The sequence below is a fragment of the Nycticebus coucang genome, chromosome 1 (assembly GCF_027406575.1).
Source record: "Nycticebus coucang isolate mNycCou1 chromosome 1, mNycCou1.pri, whole genome shotgun sequence".
Lineage (NCBI taxonomy): Eukaryota > Metazoa > Chordata > Mammalia > Primates > Lorisidae > Nycticebus > Nycticebus coucang.
In genome coordinates, this window is record NC_069780.1 from 9964774 (window position 1) to 9985321 (window position 20548).

General features: G+C 36.7%; 1 protein-coding gene across 1 annotated transcript in view; it reads right to left on the reverse strand.

The window, feature by feature from the left end:
• Positions 1 to 20548, reverse strand: part of ANTXR2 (ANTXR cell adhesion molecule 2) — a 155395-nt gene that overhangs the window by 122517 nt on the left and 12330 nt on the right. The window contains exons 4-7 of the mRNA XM_053592020.1: positions 14421 to 14502; positions 13856 to 13963; positions 13637 to 13705; positions 12762 to 12842 (exon numbers count right to left, since the gene is read on the reverse strand). Coding sequence (XP_053447995.1) covers positions 12762 to 12842; positions 13637 to 13705; positions 13856 to 13963; positions 14421 to 14502 — 340 coding nt within the window. The remainder of the gene's footprint in view (positions 1 to 12761; positions 12843 to 13636; positions 13706 to 13855; positions 13964 to 14420; positions 14503 to 20548) is intronic.

Here is a 20548-nt window from a genome sequence, read left to right on the forward strand (position 1 = left end):
CAATGGAAGATAACGTACACATGATTACCTAATCCCTACTTTAAAAAATCCTCAAATATTAATACAGATGACAAAAAGTCAAACATTCCAAATTAAGTACAAATATCTATGATACAAAATTCCAAAGAAATTCTAACATGATAATCATTAACCATTTGGGGGGAGGGGCACTTAGGTTCCAGCAACTGTGATAAGAACTTTTAATGAATTTTTTCAGTGAATACTCACAGGTCTTATGAATAGATAGGTTTTTTTTTGTCCCTATTTCATAGACGAGGAAACCCAAGCATAGAGAGACCGTCTAAATTGCCCCAGAACAATTAGTTTTTAAGTAGTAAGTCAGATGACCCCAGGTTTCATGGACCTCCAAGCCCATTTTTTTTTTTTTTTTATTGTTGGGGATTCATTGAGGGTACAATAAGCCAGGTTACACTGATTGCAATTGTTAGGTAAAGTCCCTCTTGCAATCATGTCTTGCCCCCATAAAGTGTGACACACACCAAGGCCCCACTCCCCTCCCTCCGTCCCTCTTTCTGCTCCCCCCCATGACCTTAATTGTCATTAATTGTCCTCATATCAAAATTGAGTACATAGGATTCATGCTTCTCCATTCTTGTGATGCTTTACTAAGAACAATGTCTTCCACTTCCATCCAGGTTAATACAAAGGACGTAAAGTCTCCTTTTTTTTTTTAATGACTGAATAGTATTCCATGGTATACATATACCACAGCTTGTTAATCCATTCCTGGGTTGGTGGGCATTTAGGCTGTTTCCACATTTTGGCGATTGTGAATTGAGCTGCAATAAACAGTCTAGTACAAGTGTCCTTATGATAAAAGGATTTTTTTCCTTCTGGGTAGATGCCCAGTAATGGGATTGCAGGATCAAACGGGAGGTCTAGCTTGAGTGCTTTGAGGTTTCTCCATACTTCCTTCCAGAAAGGTTGTACTAGTTTGCAGTCCCACCAGCAGTGTAAAAGTGTTCCCTTCTCTCCACATCCACGCAGCATCTGCAGTTTTGAGATTTTGTGATGTGGGCCATTCTCACTGGGGTTAGATGATATCTCAGGGTTGTTTTGATTTGCATTTCTCTAATATATAGAGATGATGAACATTTTTTCAGGTGTTTGTCAGCCATTCGTCTGTCGTCTTTAGAGAAAGTTCTATTCATGTCTCTTGCCCATTGATATATGGGATTGTTGGCTTTTTTCATGTGGATTAATTTGAGTTCTCTATAGATCCTAGTTATCAAGCTTTTGTCTGATTGAAAATATGCAAATATCCTTTCCCATTGTGTAGGTTGTCTCTTTGCTTTGGTTATTGTCTCCTTAGCTGTACAGAAGCTTTTCAGTTTATTGAAGTCCCATTTGTTTATTTTTGTTGTTGTTGCAATTGCCATGGCAATCTTCTTCATGAAGAGTATAGGCATAGGTGGCACATTTCTAAAACTGATTGAAGCTATCTATGACAAACCCACAGCCAATATTTTACTGAATGGAGTAAAACTAAAAGCTTTTCCTCTTAAAACTGGAACCAGACAAGGTTGTCCTCTGTCACCTTTACTATTCAACATAGTGCTGGAAGTTGTAGCCAATACAATCAGGCAAGACAAGGAAATAAAGGGAATCCAAATGGGAGCAGAGGAGGTCAAACTCTCCCTCTTTGCTGATGACATGATCTTATACTTAGAGAACCCCAAAGACTCAACCACAAGACTCCTAGAAGTCATCAAAAAATACAGTAATGTTTCAGGTTATAAAATCAATGTCCACAAGTCAGTAGCCTTTGTATACAACAATAACAGTCAAGATGAGAAGCTAATTAAGGACACAACTCCCTTCACCATAGTTTCAAAGAAAATGAAATACCTAGGAATATACCTAACGAAGGAGGTGAAGGACCTCTATAAAGAAAACTATGAAATCCTCAGAAAGGAAATAGCAGAGGATATTAATAAATGGAAGAACATACCATGCTCATGGACAGGAAGAATCAACATTGTTAAAATGTCTATACTTCCCAAAGCAATCTACCTATTCAATGCCATTCCTATCAAAATACCAACATCGTACTTTTAAGATTTGGAAAAAATGATTCTGCGTTTTGTATGGAACCGGGAAAAACCCCGTATAGCTAAGGCAGTTCTTAGTAATAAAAATAAAGCTGGGGCATCAGCATACCAGATTTTAGTCTGTACTACAAAGCCATAGTGGTCAAGACAGCATGGTACTGGCACAAAAAACAGAGACATAGACACTTGGAATCGAATTGAAAACCAAGAAATGAAACTAACATCTTACAACCACCTAATCTTCGATAAACCAAACAAGAACATACCTTGGGGGAAAGACTCCCTATTCAATAAATGGTGTTGGGAGAACTGGATGTCTACATGTAAAAGACTGAAACTGGACCCACACCTTTCCCCACTCACAAAAATTGATTCAAGATGGATAGAGGACTTAAATTTAAGGCATGAAACAATAAAAATCCAAGCCCATTTTTCTAACTAGTGCATTCCACTCCCTTCCAGGTTGATCCATCGTCTAGCAGTTTCTAACCGTTACAAAGCTAGTTCTTAATAAACGAGTGAAATTTATCTGTTTCGTCTGGACTCTAACACCACCAAAAACACCCCAAATCTAGATTTTTTCTTATCTTCAAAAAGTATATCAGTTTTCACTTTTATTTGTTGGAGTTTTTATATGTTTGCTTTAAAATTCTCAGTAGTATTAACTTTGAATAAATTAAAATTTTAGATCATCCTATGAATTAGGAATCTGTAGAATACCCTAACGGTAAAGGCCCTTTCTCTTACTATTTTTCCTTTCTTGTCTTGCTTTATTACTATTTTCTTAAACTTGTTTTGTATGGATAAAACATGTACTTTTTACTTCTCAGCATCATTCACAATATAAAAGACAAAAGAAACCAGACCAGAATAACCAGGGACCAGAAGCCCTAACACTGGTTTCGATACACAGCCAGCACTTCAAAAACTTTTTTAAAACTGCTTACAAAAATCAAATTTGTTATTTCATCCTAGAGAATAATTCTTTCCAATAATGTAATGATGCCAACAGTATGTAGCCTTCATAGTTCTAACACTTTAAAACTGACCCAAGTCTTGGGAACAGAAAAGGCATTAGACCTGAGAAGTGGAAGTTTTGGAGTAGTTGTACTCTGTCCACTATTGTTTCTGGATGTAGAGCTGACTTTGGCAAATTTTTGATATACAATAAATTAGTTTCTGGTCCTCTCCCCTTCACAGTCATGTTCTAGATACACACACTTCTTTTCTAAATATACTCACTATCCAGCTTTGCCTACCTCCCAAAAGAGTCCATTTCTTTGCACCAATTCTCATCTCAGGAGGAAAACCAGGTCTGCTTGTGTGTCTTCCTGAAGTCAACGCCTCCATTGTTCTATTTCTTGGTTTCTTTCCCTCTGATATTTGTGAACCATAAGGTCTCTAAAATCTTTTTCACCGACAGTTGCTCTCCCAGGGCACAAGTTAGGTAGAAGATAGAGGTGCGAACTTCCAGGAGGAAGAGCTATTGGCAGAAAAGCTATTGATACACACAATACCATTTGTATAACTTGTGTTTTACAAGCTGGCGAAAAACCATAAGAAAAGAGGTTAACAGAGAGAGTTCTAAATTCTGATGTTTTATATAAAAATTCTATGTTCCAGGATGTTATCCTAGTGAATCAAATGCCTACAAGATGGTGTTATGTATTTAATCTCTTTCACTCACTATCTTTCTCATTATTGAAACTTTCTCTCCTATTCAGAGGCATTCGTCTTCAATGCCTCCCTTATTAACCTGTACAACAAAAAGTCTGCCATGTATGAGCATAAGAAACTCAAAATCTAAGTACTTCCCTTTTCTGAGTTTTTGGGTTAACACTGCTGATAGAATAACATTCACCCTTTATAAACTACAATTATTCATCTTCTGTTGCTCCTAACTGGTTTTACAAAATCTTGGTACATTATTTGAACAATTCAGACAATCAGAATACCTTCGACAATTTAGTGAACACCAGTCATTTAATGGAATTTCTCCATTTGGCAGGGAAGAAGGGTGAAGTGAGATAAGATTGTTTCTGTCTCCCTGTGAGTTAGTTTTCAGTCAACAGCCAGGCCGGATCCAGGCTCAGGAGCCAGCTGTGACTGTCCTGCCTGCTGGCCTCTGAGATTACAGATGTTTGGCAGGAGATGAAAGCAGATTTCACTGCTTCCTGTCTCTGTAGCCCAATTTGAATGAAGCATCAGAATGGTGTTTCACCCTGGATACTCCAGGCATGATCCAAATTAATTTGCATTGAGTCTACCGCTAGTATGATACAGTCAGGTTGCAGGATTTCACCACCGGCCAAACGGTCTTTCTAGATATGACAGGTGGGAGACATGCACTCTGAAACCAGAATTGGCAAGGTGGGAAAGGGCAGAACCATCACTAAGTCACAGACACAGCTCTTCCAAGAATCCCACTGGGATGCCCCATAGCAGAAATAACAAGAAAGCATCAGAAGGTCTGAGTTTCTGCTGGGTTCAGTGGCTCCATCTGTAATCCCAGCACTCTGGGAGGCTGAGGTGGGAAGAACCCTTAAGGTCAGGAGTTTGAGACCAGCCTGACCAAGACTGAGACCCTATGCCTACTAAAAATTGAAAGAAAAAAAAATTAGTTGGGCACTATAGTGGGTGCCTATAGTTCTAGCTACTTGGGAGGCTGAGGCAGGAGGATCACTTGAGCCCAAAAGTTTGAGGTTGCTGTGAGCTGTGATGCCACAACACACTGGGCTGGGCAACAGAGCAAGACTCTGCCTCAACAACAAAAAAGGTCTGAGTTTTGTGAGAATCTCAGGAGTCGATTTCTTCTTTCTTAGACATTTCAAGAGTCATATTGAACCATATTTTGATTAATTCCTATTTGATACAAGGCCCTAAACATATTTACATAACAGATATGTTATAATAACAAATATGAAACATGCAAGCAATAGTAAAAGCAATAATATGGTCTGAAAACCCAAGTGATGAAAAATGCTATAGACCTTTTAGCATGTAATAAATTAAGTTGGGGAGATGAAATTAAAAGTGTTATTTAGGACTATGATGTCTTTGAAGTTTATGTTGAATTGGGGAGAAATATCTAGGAGATAGGCCTCAAGATTTAAAGAGCTAGCAGTTCAGTTTGAAAAAAAAAAAACCTCCTACAATTAATATAAGCCAAGACAAATTTAAAAATTCACATTTTTTTCTAATTTCTAATGGAAATGGGAAGGATTCTATATTTGGAAAAGAGACTACAGCCCATTCTAGAAGAAACTAAGTAAAAAAAAAAAAAATTTTTTTTTTTTTTTGCTGATTTTAGCCCGGGGCCAGGTTTGAACCCACCACCTCCGGTATATGGGGCCAGCGCCCTACCTTTGAGCCACACGTGCTGCGCAGTAAAATTTTTTTAATGAATAGTAATATCACATATTCAAAAATTCAATCTATGTAAAAAGCACATAGCACAATATGCTGTGAGTAGCAGCTACTCAATTAATGTTTATTGAATTGAGTCTAAAAGTAAATATAAAACTTTCTAAAAAAGCACAAATAATTGGACTATAAGACAAAAACAAAATGAGGTGTGTAACACAGAACAGGTGAGTTTGTATGAAAATATAGACCTTACTTAGGATCTACTTGACTTAATCAAATCACATTATTAGTTGTTCACAATGAAAAGAAAATTTATTTGGAGAAATTTAAATTTTGGCAATTGATGGTAACTGTAAGGCATTGGATCAGATACAAAAATAAAACATTTTTAAAACAACAAAAAGAAACATAAAGTTAAGATATTGTTATGTTTATAAAGGGCTTATTTTAGATTAGAAATGTAAAAAGAGAAACTTGATATTAAAAATATAAAATCCCATTGAATGGCTTTTTTTCTGTGATTTTTTAAGATCAATTTTAAATAAGGCTTTTTTCCCAAAATAGATTATTTCCTTATGTATAAATTCACATATGCTACTGAAACATCTTCAGAATTTTTACAAATCTATGAAAAGTTCTAAATATTCATCCCAGTAATAACTTTTTAACACTGATTTTGGGGTCTATAACATTATCAACAACCCAAGATTACAGATAATTTATAAGCACCATAGGTGTGTCTTAACAGATAAAAACTGACTTTCATGGCATACTGCATGCAAGAAATACCAGTAAGGGTAATAAAGTCTAAAAATACAAGCATATTTTTCTGACTCATAAAGTAGCTTTAAGCTCCATGGAAGCTCATCCCCAATACAAAATATTCTAAGTTTTAAACTCCTGAGAAAAAAATTGTTGAACAGCATTAGTTTTAAAGTTCCCAACAAAATGTAGGTTTAGTAAATAGCTGTCCAAGTGCATAAAATAAGTAGCTAAAACAATTGGAAATGTGTTTCTCAAATTATTTTCATGTGTTTTTTTTACATTTCAATATGAATATATGTGATTTTTATTTTATTTATGGCTGCCAAACACCCCAACCAGATCTATTTTTTTCTCTAAGAGGTTATTACCTTCAATTATGGGCAATTACTTGTAATCACATGTTCTGTTTGAGTTTATTCTTTAAAAATGCTTGGAGCATCAAAATATCAGTTATTCAACACGGCATGACCAATGTCTAAATGTGAATTCTCTCTTCTTTGGCAAGTAAGCAAGTAATAAAACATGAATGACAAATTTCTACACAAACTTTTATCCTAAAATATCTGGGGAAGAATGTAAGTCATAATCATTGTTTTTTACTTTACTCAGCTCAAAACAAAACAGATGCGTAGCTCTGATTATATACTGTTGGTGGAAACATATCCAGATCACAAATCTTAAAACAAAAATACCAAATAACGTTTAAGTTCCCCCGCATCTCACAATTGCAATTTTTATAACATGTTGAACTAACAGATCTCCCTTTTTCACTACAACATAGACAAATGCCAAAAATGGATTGCAATTTGAAATATGTTTATCTGCCTCTAATTTTTTTGTTGTTGTTTGGTTTTCTCTTGGTTAGCATGGACTCAGATTAATTATTTAATGCTATCTTAAAGAATGAGTATGCTGTCTATAAAAAGTGCTTTGAATTTATACAATAATATAATAATAAATGTACTTATTTATTTCAGAACCTAAAGAAATTTATTTCTAGCACATTTTTCACTCAGACACATATATTATTATTATTATTTCATATTAGCCCTATTTCCCCACTCTCTTGTTTATTAACTATAATAGGAAATAGATCTGCTAAGCAATCTAAGTCTATATTCGTTCCACTTGATTTTTCACAAATCCAGAGTGGCAAATAAAATGTTTCCCTCCACAAGAAGAGTAGAAAAAAGCTTCATCGGCTTGGTGTGGTGGCTCAGGCAGTAATCCTACCACTCTGATAGGATCACTTGAGCTCAGGAGTTCTAGACCAGCCTGAGCCAGAGTAACATCTTGTCTCTACTAAAAATAGGAAACTTAGCAGGCATTGTGACTGGCACCTATAGTCCTTGTTACTCAAGAAGTCAAGGCAGGGGGTGTCCCTTGAACTCAAGAGTTTGAGGTTGCTGTGAGCTAGGCTGATGCCATGGTACTCTAGCCTTGGCAACACAGTGAGATACTGTCTCAAAAAAACCTTAATCAGTTCTATTAATTTTGCAAATGCATGTGCCTAATAATTATAAGCTCAGAAAAGTTTGGGCTTACATATCCATCTTTGCAACCAAATCCATCTTTGCAACCTTGTACACAGTGTAGTGTCTTGAACATAGCCATTACCCAATAAATGCTTCTGCATAAATTAGGCATTATTGTATTTGGGAGAAAATGAGGTATAACTGAGAAATCATACATTTATTCCTTATAATTCACATTGATGGCACATTGGGTCATACATTTTAACTCTTTTCTCTCCTTTTTCAATAGCTTCCACTGAGTTGAATCTGTTTTCAAGAACAGTTGAGTCTTTCCACGTCATCTCCTTTTATAGTCCATGTTGAGAAATAAAAATTTGGCATTTAATTTTGTCTATGTGACCCAATCTCATCACTTCAGTTTTCTGGCAAATTATCACAAAGGTGCGATTATTATTAAGTAACATTTCATGCAAATGCAGCTAGAGTATTAGTCAGCAGATGTCAAGACAAGTTTATAAAAGATCAACCAGTAAAGTCAATAATTTAAAGCAAATTTTTGGGCAGCACCTATGGCTCAAAGGAGTAGGGCGCCGGCCCCATATGCCGGAGGTGGCGGGTTCAAACCCAGCCCTGGCCAAAAACTGCAAAAAAAAAAAAGCGAATTTTCCCTTTTTTATTTTTGGGTTAAGTGGAATTTAGAGGAAATGGGATGCCTTACTAGATAGAATCTGTTAAAATATTTGAAATGTATATGACTAGCGGACTATAATAACTACTGATTTTTGCTTCCTACCCTAAGCACTTTTTCATACTTATGCTTCTACAAACATAAGTGCTTCCTTTCTATGGGGGATACTGTTCTCCACTCCATGTGGTCCTGCTCCAAATATCATGGACGTGATCTTTGGTACCCAAACGAGCACAGGACTCAACTGCGTCCCTGACAGTCCTTATCTGGGACCTTGTGTGTTGATGAAGAGACAGAATAGCGCTCACTTTACAACGAGCTTGCTCTCTGAGCACAGGAAACCTGTGGCAATTCCCATTCTCTGCCACTCATCTAAACGAGGAATGAGACACATGGGATCATAGGCAAAATTTACTAAGGGAGAAGAACCTAAGCACACGCCTGATTCTCCATGCAGCTGTACCCGAGGAAAATTTCCTTTCTGGGCCACCCAGTTACCCAGGACAGTACCTTTCTTTTTTTCTTCTTAATTTAGTATGAAGTAAGTTTTTTCACATGTTATCAAGAGTCTTAAGGCAGTGGAATATAAGTAAGACGATGAAATCAAAATTATATAGAATCAAAGGTTGATTTTTTAATGCTTAAATATACCATAACTATATTATAAAAATATAAAAGTATTTTTTAAGAATTTGCCTAGATTTTATTCATTCATTAGGTGATAAATATGAATTAAGCTTACTGAACACTATATTAAGCAGGAAAGGAAAAGGGAAGGGAAGGGAAGGGAAGGGAAGGGAAGGGAAGGGAAGGGGAAGGGAAGGGGAAGGGGAAGGGGGAAGGGGAGGGGGAGGTGGAAGGGTAAGGGGAGGGGGGAAGGGAAGGGGAAGGGAAGGGAAGGGAAGGGAAGGGAAGGGAAGGGAAAAGACAAGACAAGACAGGGGTGGGGGAAACTTCCAATCTTCATACCATGAATGTGGAAGATTACTTACTAATGAAATACCACATCTACATTCAATACCAATGATCTTTAGATAAGGAGAAGCCCAGAATAATCTGATTTATAATGAATTTCACATTATAGCCAGTCCTTTTAAACAGAGTCCTGGAAAGTGATTTTCAATTTTGAGTAAGTCCTCCTCCTTTCAATTTTGAGTAAGTCCGTTTTGTTTTCCCAATGAATATATCCTTGTAGTTGCTCAGACTTTAGGTTTTTCTTCAAACTATGGTTTTACAAATAGAGATTTTCATAGCTAAGCAGTCAACACTCTAACAGAGCCTACTAAAATCACTTTAGCTAAGATAGTCTTATCAGAATATCTTCTCCTTTGAAAATTATTTGCTTGTGGGGAAAATGAGTTTGCAATGTCTTCTTGTTCTATTAAAACACAGTTTTCAGACACTTTTCTTATATACTATACAAACAAAATAATAACAGACATTACTGTGAAAACAATTTAACTCCAAAAGTCAAATAAAGCGTATATTCTCAGCCCTACAAATTAAGCGACTTTTTGAAATATGTATTATACTTTTTTCCCTTCAGAAACCATCCAATACAGTTTTCTTTAGACATCACACCTGCATGGGTAAGCATTCCCTGCTTATATTCCTATATTTCCCATTAAGAACTCAAAGACTCTGACATTAATTGTCATCACCTAGGATGTAGTGCTCTTTCTTTCTTTTTTCTTTTTCTTGCTTTCTTTTTTTTTTTTTTTTTTTGGACTAGGGTTATTTACAAAATCAGCTTCACAACTGATTCATCACTTTCTGAGCTATTTCCACTAAAAATATTTGTGGAAATAATTTCAAGTAGTGAAACACCCCCTGGTTCTGTTTTTAGGGGGAAAGAAAGACATGAAAGCATCATGACTTTTACCCTTTCTGTGCTGTTCACCAACCTGTAGTTTGCTCTTATTTTTCACGCATCTTTCTATAGTAGTGCATTGTGAAACACTGAACTAGACCCCATAAGGTGCTCACAGGACATTTCTGACCTTTACTAGTTGAAATAAAATTTCAGCTTCAACTATAAGCCTGCAATCACTTTCCCAAGAAACCAAAAACAATTTCTTTTAACATTCCAAGATTTTAAAGAAAATTTTGAGAGAGCAAAATAGAAAACCAATATACATACTTGTGTTTGTGGGTAAGGAGAAGGCAAAAAGACAAAAAAAGAGGTATCTGTCAGGAAAAAGAAACAGTTTAACGATTTAGCAAACATTTTGCCTTCGTATTACCACATCTGAAAGACTTAAATTTTCTGATCTCTTCCATTTGCCTAGCTTTGGAATGTAAATACACTGCACAGTATAATTTCATTCATTAGTTTGTTAAATCATAAAAAATACAGGAATACTTTCTTCTATCTACCCTAACCCTTTGATAGACATATCATATTTATTTTAAAGGTCAAATGTATTTTTTAAGCAAAAGGTACTATGTAACTATAAAGCGCAATTCAAACTTGAGACAGAATTATAGGTTTTGCATATTATGAGGGGTGGAGATATCTCTACACATTAAGTGCCTAATTTCTATGAAGTGGGCAAAAATCTCAAACTATCATCACATTGATAAAATGTCAATCATTAATGACATCAGGTCTGGCTGTAATGGCTCCCATTTCCACCTGCTAACTCAGCCAGACATCACCAGGGTTTCCGCAGGGGCTGGTTTCCCAGAGATAATTTACTCCTCCTTTTGTGACAAAATGGCTAAAATATCACTATTTTGACATGAAAGCTACACCTTTCACTCCCTTCCAGATGACACTGACAAGACTTTGTTGGCAATTTGTGGCTAAATAGTGGAAATCTTTCTAATTTCATGCTGTACCTTTCAACATAACTTAAGCTAAAGTCTAACAAGAACTTGAGGCAAGAAAGACTGTATTTGTAAATTACATTCTAAAGTTCCCCTAATACAAATAGAAAAATTAAACTTAACAAACAAACATCATAAAACAACAACTTTATTTCTTCTGGTAGTCAGCTATTAATTTCTTAAAGAGAAAATCTGTAGCTGTAACCTATACAAATAGAGTTTTAGAAAACTAATCAGTCATCTAGATAATTCTGAATTTTTATATATAGGAAAAAAATTCCATAGGGAATAATACAGAGACAGTTTTTCTCCTTCCCAACATAATTATTAAAAGAATTAAAAATTCCCAAACACAATTAAATTCTATTTAAAGTACAATCTACTGATTTTATTTGGGGGGGTCAAATTGTCCTTCATTTTGCTTTGTCTATACATTTTCCTATGTTTTAAAAACTTAAATAGCAGTTGTAGAGAATTTATTCTGAATCCAGCTATAAAAGTATTTACTGTTTTTTCCACAGTAAGTTTTCCCTAAAACCTGAGCATAGTGATATACATAAACTCCTGAAATAACTGAATCTCTGCCCCACTCCGCCTTTCCGTTTGGTCTGTCCACTAGGACTGAGACGTAATAGAACCAAATTACATGTTTTCTCTGTAAAACTCTTTTAATTTTTTTTTAAAAGCCTACATGCTACTAAAAACCAATTCGATAAATCCCACTCTGTATTTCTAAAAAACATGATCTTTTTAGAGAAATTTTAAATCCCCAAACCAAATGTTAGAGGAAACTGAGATTTTTTTTTTTTTTCCCTTAAAGATTAAAGAAAAAGCTTTGGCTTACAGAACGTATATCACTCACTTCCATTTTAGGATGGTGTTTACCAAAATATCATAAATACTTAATAGCAACTGTTCCTAGTGCTTCTAGCAAAAGGCAGTAAAAGGAGGCATAAAGCTCACTGTGAATGCCCGGGAGTTTAGCTTTACATTTCATCACTCCTCTTCCCCATCCCCAGTTTAGGACAGCCCGGATTCTAATGATCACCAGAGACAGCTCAACTGAATTCCAAACAGAAATACTACGTGCTCCAGTGACACTATTAATCATTTAAATGGAAAGAACAACAACAGCCGTCAAATAGCCACTGGTTCAAGTTACCCGACTGATCACGAAGAAATGCCACATTTGCAGGGGGGAGTAATCACACATTCCAATCCAAATTTTTATTTTACATTTCATCTATAAAGCCTATAAAACTTTCAAGATAGCAAGACGGTTAACACCATGCTCAAAGGCTGTATGAGACTGTTTATGAAAATCTTAAACTTGAAATCACAAACCCAGACTCACAGAGCCCTATAAGCAAGAGTCAGTACCAAGCACCCTTCACACACAAAGTCCAAGTCTCTAGAATTACACCGTATTTGCAATACTGAACAAACCTCTTTCTTAATCTCTTTCTTCTAGATAATGACCACCTGCACCAGACACTAACATTACTTCTTGTAGTTTAAAATATACATAAAATTACAAGTCTTTCCTGTCCCCAGGGAAATACTCACAGAATTAATTATTCCTTTAAGAGCTTGAAATCCACCTTTGACAGGGAAAACTTGTTCCTTGGAATCAGCAATTCTTTCCAGCTTTAGAAAAAAGAGGAAAACTTAAGGGGTGGTTGCCAAATAGAACACTTTATAAACTTCATTATATTTTAGTTATGTTCATCTGAAGAATTACTCCACTGGGTTAGTTTACTGGTGTGACCTGTGTTCAAGGTCAGGAATTACAGGTGATGACACCAGTGTTCCTCTACAAGTGTCACCATGACATGAACTGAAATCAGTCACAGCACCTTCACGCTAGCCCCAGGCTGCAGTTCTACCAGAATTCAGCCCTCGAACAGCTGGCAGTGTCCTGAGACTCAAGACTCCAATCCATTCTCGAGCAAAAACTTACATGGAAAACAATTTGTAAGTGAAAATAACTTTAATGTATAAACCCTCAAGACTTCATGAAAAAATAGTTTTGTAAGAAAAATTACTCTAGAAATTTCTCCTAAATGGGGCCCCCCAAATTTCTGCATGCCTAAAGAGTCAAATTTTAAATAAAATACAGACTTTAAATAAGACCGTCATAATAGTCTTGTCAGTGGAGCTAAAGAAGTCCACATGTCTACCTTACATTAATTTCCCCAAACAAATAAATGTTTAAGAAATATCGAGTTTCATTTTCAGTAACAAAACCTATTAAAATTCCGACATTATTGAGGTAGAGCTTAAGACATATAGCCCTTTTCCCAGAAAATATTTTACTTTTATAGAAAATCTTCAACCATTGATCAGTGTTACCCTAAGTCCTCAGTGAAAAGAATGTACTAAACTCTCCTTAATACAGTTATGGGATTTAGATTAAAGTTTGTAGCTCTCTTATAACTCACCTGGGCTTGCTCAAAATCAAGAACACCAACACAGTAAACACTGGCCCCGAGTGACCTGGAAAGCTTTGCCTGTGAAGAAGATGGAGATGGAAAAAAAGGAGAGAGGAAGGGAAAGAGAGAGAGAGAAGAGAAGTGAATACTCAAATACGAAGCTGCCCATGCAGAGACACATAGCAAAGTACAGTGGGATATAAAGAACAGTCCCAGTATAATACTCACCTCTTTCTCTGCATATGATGGCACCAGACCGTCCAACTTACCATCTGTCAGTGCAATTATGATACTGGAGGTTTTTAAGCCTCCTGCTTTCTGAATTTGTTCATTCGCCTGAAAAGAAAGAATAATTATCCAACTTACAATTTAATTTTAACTTTTCACCAGCATGTTCCATCAAGCTGAATTTCTAAGTCTGACAAAATCAAAATATTACTAACTTTTAAAACAGGGTATCTTTGTTTCATATTTATTTGAAATGTGCATATATTGACATTATAGACTAGTTAGTATTGGGTTTAAATGATAGAGAGTTTTAGCTGTGGTTGCCTAATCTGGATATAACCACAGGGAAAACAGAGAATTCGTTAAAAGGCAAAATCCCATCTTAAACTTTCTTATCACCATAGTAAATAACGTTTTCTACCAGTCTCATCTCTAGAACAACTAAAAGCCTGAAAATCTTATAAGATAAATCTAGAATGGGTGTCAGAGATTCGCTAGAGAGTTATATTTCATTAAAGACTATTAAAGCATTCTCTCCTGTACTTAAACATGTAACAGAACTTACTAGCTTCAGTCCTTCATGGATGTAAGTCTCTCCTACTGGACTAACACGTTTTAAGTCTTCCAAGCCTTTACTGATCTTGCCTCTGAAAATAATATCATAATGTTAAACAATGTTAAACAAAAGAAAAATTAGCAACAATCACAGTAAACACCTCTTAAAAACACGGCGATATCACAACTAAGGTTTCCTCAGTAAGAAGTACAGGAAAGGACATAGGCTTTGAGGGCAGGCAACTCCTCAGACTTTTTGCCCTTGTAATAACTATTTAATAACTTCTTTATTTTCACTACCAAAAAACCCAAAACAATGTCTTGAAAAAACCTAAACATACTGTGGGTCTTTGAGCTGAGAACACATATCTTTAATTATATTTGTTCTACTAAATGCTAAAGAGTAAAACGGACTTTCCCTCATCCGCAAAAATACAAACATTGAATAGCTCAGCTTAATGATAAAGTATTTCTGAAACACTCACCCCACCTTCCTAAAAGTGGAAAATTTTTTTTGTTATCTACAAATTCCTAAAGCACAATAACCCTTCCTTATGAAAATCAACTTTTTCTATTACCATCTTTCAGAGTCATAACTCGTATGAGTTCTTCACCGGTTATTGTTGGGCGTCTAATTGTAACACCTGCATATGCTCTTGAATACAATAAATTCTTACATATTTTGTGAACAAATGAATAAATGGATGGAAGGATGTGTAGATGGATGGATGGACGGGTAATAGATTCTTGGAAGAGGCAATATGAATGAAAAAGATGAAAACCATAGAACAATTCTTTTCATTATGACTAACTCATACTCCCAGATCTACATAAAGTATAATTATGATACAGTGAAGAGCTACTTTGTGCGTTTGAGTAAGGAAGGACACAATTTTCAGGTTTTTACGAATGCAGATTTCCAATCTCTTTTAAAGTTAAATAAAACCATAAGAATCTTAAAAGGTAATGTTAGAAAACTATCCAAACTAAATACAAAACTTATTTCTAAAATTTTAAATTTAAATGATCAGAAGAGATCTTCTTAAGATACTGCTTTCAGAATTATATTTATAAAAGTGTGTGTATGCATACATCACATGTTATATATATAACACATTTCAAAAATAATGTCATACTGTGATATTATGTTTCAAATACTTGAAATAAATGAGACATTCATCAGATCCTCCCACGTGTTTTAAAAGTAACTTTGATTATATGTTTATACTGTAAGGGAAATTATTATCAGAGGAGCTCCCCATGTCAAGAGGTTTTCAGAAAATGCAAGACAGCTTTTAAGGTCTGAGCCTAACCTTTCTCTACCAACCTATATTAATTATCTCTTTTAATACTTGCATTAAAATCTACCTATTCTGAACCTTTGTCTAACTTCATTACATAATCTCTTTTCTAAGGTAGCCCAATTCGACTTTTACCACAATAAAACCTATTTCCCCATAAAAACATTCCACTTCATAATAATCGAACTTACTTCAGTTCTCAACTAGACCAAAACTTGACAGTGGGGCATCACCTTTTATTCGTAATGTATTCCCCAGCTCTGCACATATTATCATGTCTTTTGCAAAGCAAGTGTTCAATAAATTTTTCAGTCTCCCATAGAAAAAAATTCATAATTCCACAGATGTTGGAGTAAATTACATAATTTATAAGCTTGTTTTGTCTAAATATTTATGTTTGATATCTATAGAAACAACTTGAAACCGATTCTCTCTGAATGTAGACAAAAACCAAATATTTGCTGCTTCTCAGAAATGAGTGGCAGTGTCCTCAAGCAGTAGTGCTGGCTGCCAAAAGGGAAATGAAAAAGACAACTGAAACGCGAGTTTACACAAACAGATTTTTCAGAGTAAAAATAGCCTGCTCCCTCAGCTCCAATCAGCTCACCATTGCTTCCAAGGCCCAGACCACGCCACCTGAAGGAACGTACTGAATGTGGGATTCAGAGTCACTTGGAAAAGCGCGTCTCTGCCAGTTTTTCATCGGAAAAGACAGCGCTTAGTGCTGTTACTCTCCACACCTACACCTGCCACCATAATACCCAAGCCGCACGGAATCCCATCAGTAATATCTCATCTGCATGATCATGAGAAGAAAGTGCTCCCTGATCAGTAACAGTAACGTCAGCACACGTGAGTCCTGGTTTCATAACCTTTTCAGGGCAAGTCCCAGGAAAGGTCTTCCAGGCTCTTCTCAGTCAACAAGGTGTTGCTGGAGGGAAAATGAAAACCAACAAAGGCCAAGCAGATCTCAGGCCTTTGGAAGATCCCAAATGTTTTGATTGGTAAACAGTCAACTGAGGAAAGGCAAAATGACGTGGTAGGTTAAAAACAGAACTCAGCCATCCACACAGTAAAGTTAAAAAAAATTCTAGAGAAAACTATTCAAATTAAAGAAGAAGAGGAGGAGGAAGACATGGTTATGCTATAAAGCTCAAATCTGGTAACATTTTAAAAGGCCTGCTTCACTGAGTTTAGCTTTATTATTATGTTTTCAACGACATACAAAAGCAACATTGAAACTAGTTCAGAAAAGTAATATTGAAACTGCATCGGTATTTGTTGTGAAGCTGTTGTCAAGGGTGCTGCGGTCATGGTCATGTCGTGCGTTGTCTCCCGTAAGGTTTCGCCACAGAAGCTTCTTTGTCACCCAAGTAGTTCCTAAGCACTTCCTCCTTTCCACTATTTAACTATGTCTGCGGGCTTCCTGCCCCGGCTACCAGGAGGCCTACAGCAAATGGTTCAGCCATTCACAAATTCTAAGTTCCTATGATTATCACGTTGCATCATCCTCTTCTCCAAGATCTTAACTTCTCTTTTATATGTTATTAATTTTTTGCAATACCATTCTGCATCATCAAATACTATTTGGAAAGAGAGAAGATTTAAACAAACAAAATGGTATATTAAACCTCTGGGGTTTTCATATGGAGAATCAGGGGACCCAATGCTAAAATCAACTGGGAAGGAAGGTGATGGGGGTGGGGGGTATTGAAGGGAGGTAAACACACACAGGCTCATTTTTTTTTTTTAATCTCTGAAATTAGCACTTTCAGCTCTGTTTGTATCTCTCAATTTCTCTGCTGAGTAGGTAAAGAAAGAAGGGAAGGAACAAAAAGGGAGCCAGCCAACAGCTGCCACGCACTGCGCCACGTTACTCTCCATCCACAGACACTGCACTGTGGAAGGTGTAAACAACGCAGTTGAAAGAGTGGCTGGACGAAGTGGCGGGCAGACACAGCTCTGTAGAAGCACTGCAGTTCTCCACCTGGGCTGCACCCTGGAATCACCTCAGGGGCTTCATAAAAGGCTCTTCTGGGCTCCACTTGAAGAAATTTCAGTTTACTAGGTTTATGATGGGGTCAGGGTTATCACTGTGTTTTTTGAAAATTGCCCAAACTATTCTAATGTGCAGCCGAGATAAAAAACCTCTGATCTATCTTAACTTTAAAACTTTCCCACTTTGTGCGAAGGCTCTTTGCCTTACCTATTTTTCCAGTCACTCCTTTGATTTCAGAGTTTGGGGTAATAGGATAATCACTTAAACTGTAAATACAGTTTCTGGAATGATATGGATCAAGGTGAGAAGAGGCTTACAGAAATTATAGAGAACATCGATTAGTTCTAAGCCCAACCTTGTTTCCTCATCAATAAGACAGGGATAAAAATACCTTCCCCATCAGGAATGATTGTGAGGATTTATTATAACAATTATATTGTTATAATTGTTCTATTTCATTATTAGTTATTGTTGTTAAACTGTTACTATGCCTAATTAATAAATTAGATTTTATATAGGTATGTATGTCTAGGGAAAAACATAGTTTCTGGCATCCCAGGAGTTCTTGGAACATATCTCCTTCTGATAAAAGGGGACCACATCCCCGAAACTAGTGGTGCAAACGTAACCATTTCTCAGGATACTGTGCATGGAGAGCGTAGCTCTCATCCTTCCCATGTTGCCAGTTGGGACCCTGGAAGGTCTACAAGGGTGAAAAGCCTCCCTCACGCGGCTCACAGGTTGGTGCCAGTCCTGATGCCGGCTGGCCCTGAGAGTCCAGCCAAGACTGTTAAGCAGTCTTGATCCCCCTCCATGTGCCTTCTCCACACAGCTAGGTTGGGCTTCCTCCTAGCATGGTGGTTTCAGAGCAGCCGAAGTTTGTACACGGCACAGGGTTTCCAAGGACACAGCAGAGAATGCTGCCACACCTATTACATCTTAGACCTGGGACCGAAACTGACAGAGTTTCACAGTCATGCCTCCTGCGTCTATGGATGGAAACAACTCAGTCACAAGCCCAGCCCCAGATTATAAAAAGTATGGGTGTGTATACACACACGTGTGTGTATATTCTATGCTTCACTGGAAAGCAACAAGGAACAATTTACTACAAAAGCAAAAGGCCTCACATGTCTGTGTTGCCACGTGCCAATTTATATAATTGCATAAAGGCCACAGGTAGTTATATCATAGGTAAATTCTGTTCTTTATTCTCAAGAGATTAGCAGCCAGCTTCTTAATGTCCTTCCAATAAATAGAAACTCCAAAACAAAATTTAGTAATATACAGAATTTCACAATGGTTAGGCAGTTATACAACATACTAAAATGTTTCTTTTAGAAGGTAAAATTTACTAAGATTTAGTAGAATATGAAACAAAACACTATTCTAAAGATGTACTTATGTCTCTACTGATGATTTATAATTCACTCCACACTATACTTTACTTGAGCAGTTATATATAAGGCATTTAGCAAAATGCTCAGTGAACTTCACCTACTACTTTTATTGTGTCTTTCCACTAATAAACCACAATGTTAACTAGAATGAGAAACAGAAAAAAACTATAGGAAGAGAATAAACTCATTCCAATACACCCACTGTATTTACAAGTTGTGTTACGATACATCACTGCCCTGCCCACCGCATGAAGAATAAACTACAGATAAAGGACTTTGTTCTTTTCCAGCTCATAAACTTATTTTTTGAAGGTTTCAAGACAGCAAAGGATTATTCTATAAAGAAAAACATGGCTAATACATTCTACCATCTTAGGAACTAGTAAGGTTTGGCTATTCAGGACTGTCCATTCTCTTTTCTTTTCTGCTACACACTGGAAGAGTTGTCTTGGGCTACACATTAAATATACAAACACCGACCACAAGTTGATAATCCAGGGGAAAAGGTTTGTGTGCACTTTTCATGCTTTCCAACACCACCGAAAAGCATAAAGTCCTCAAATGATCTGAACATGGCCCACAGGCTGCAGTTTGGACACCCCCATGGGTAGTTTATATAAAAAGCTTGGCAGTGCAGCTTTTTAATTTGATCTTTTTAATTTGATCTTACTGTTTATCTAGCATGTCACTCTAAAGTCAGCCTATACTGATGACTCTGGTTCAGAGTCCAAACCAATAAATCCAAGGTAGCTGTCCTGGACCCAAAAATACCTGCTAACAAAGTACCCTGCATAATCTGAGTTTTGTAGAAACTTTTTTTCCATTTTGAATTGCATTTACCAACGCACAGTACTTAACCCACACCTGAAGTTCATGTCAGCTGCATTTCACATTATTTTTACTCCGTTTTCCTGCTCACTTTTTTACTGCACCATGAGAAACTGACCCCTGCATTCTACCACTTCTGTGTGCCAGGTACTTAATTTTCTGGAACATACTCATAAAACAGATGTGGGACTTCAGTGAAGTAACTGTTAACATATCCACCCCTGGGATCTGAGCTGCTCCCATGCCCGGAACACTCGGGGTTAGCACAAAGTGTTAACTTTTCTAAACAGGAGTAATTACTTCCCCAATGGAATTTTTAAAAACTAACCCAACTATTGTCATTTCCTCTCACCACTTCACTGATTTGTGAAAATAGAATAAATGCAGAGAATGACTCTTTTTTGAATTATGACAAATTCTGGCTAGGGTAAAAACTAGAGAGGGGGAACGCAGAGAGTCTGGGTCAGTCCCGTGCGGTGGGGAAGCACTCTGGCTCAGCGTGAGACCTGGAGGTGAATCCTGGCTCCAGCTGCTGGCCAATGACACTTTGAGGACAGTCACATGACTTCTGCAAGCTCCTCTTAGAATCCCGGCACATCATGATGACATG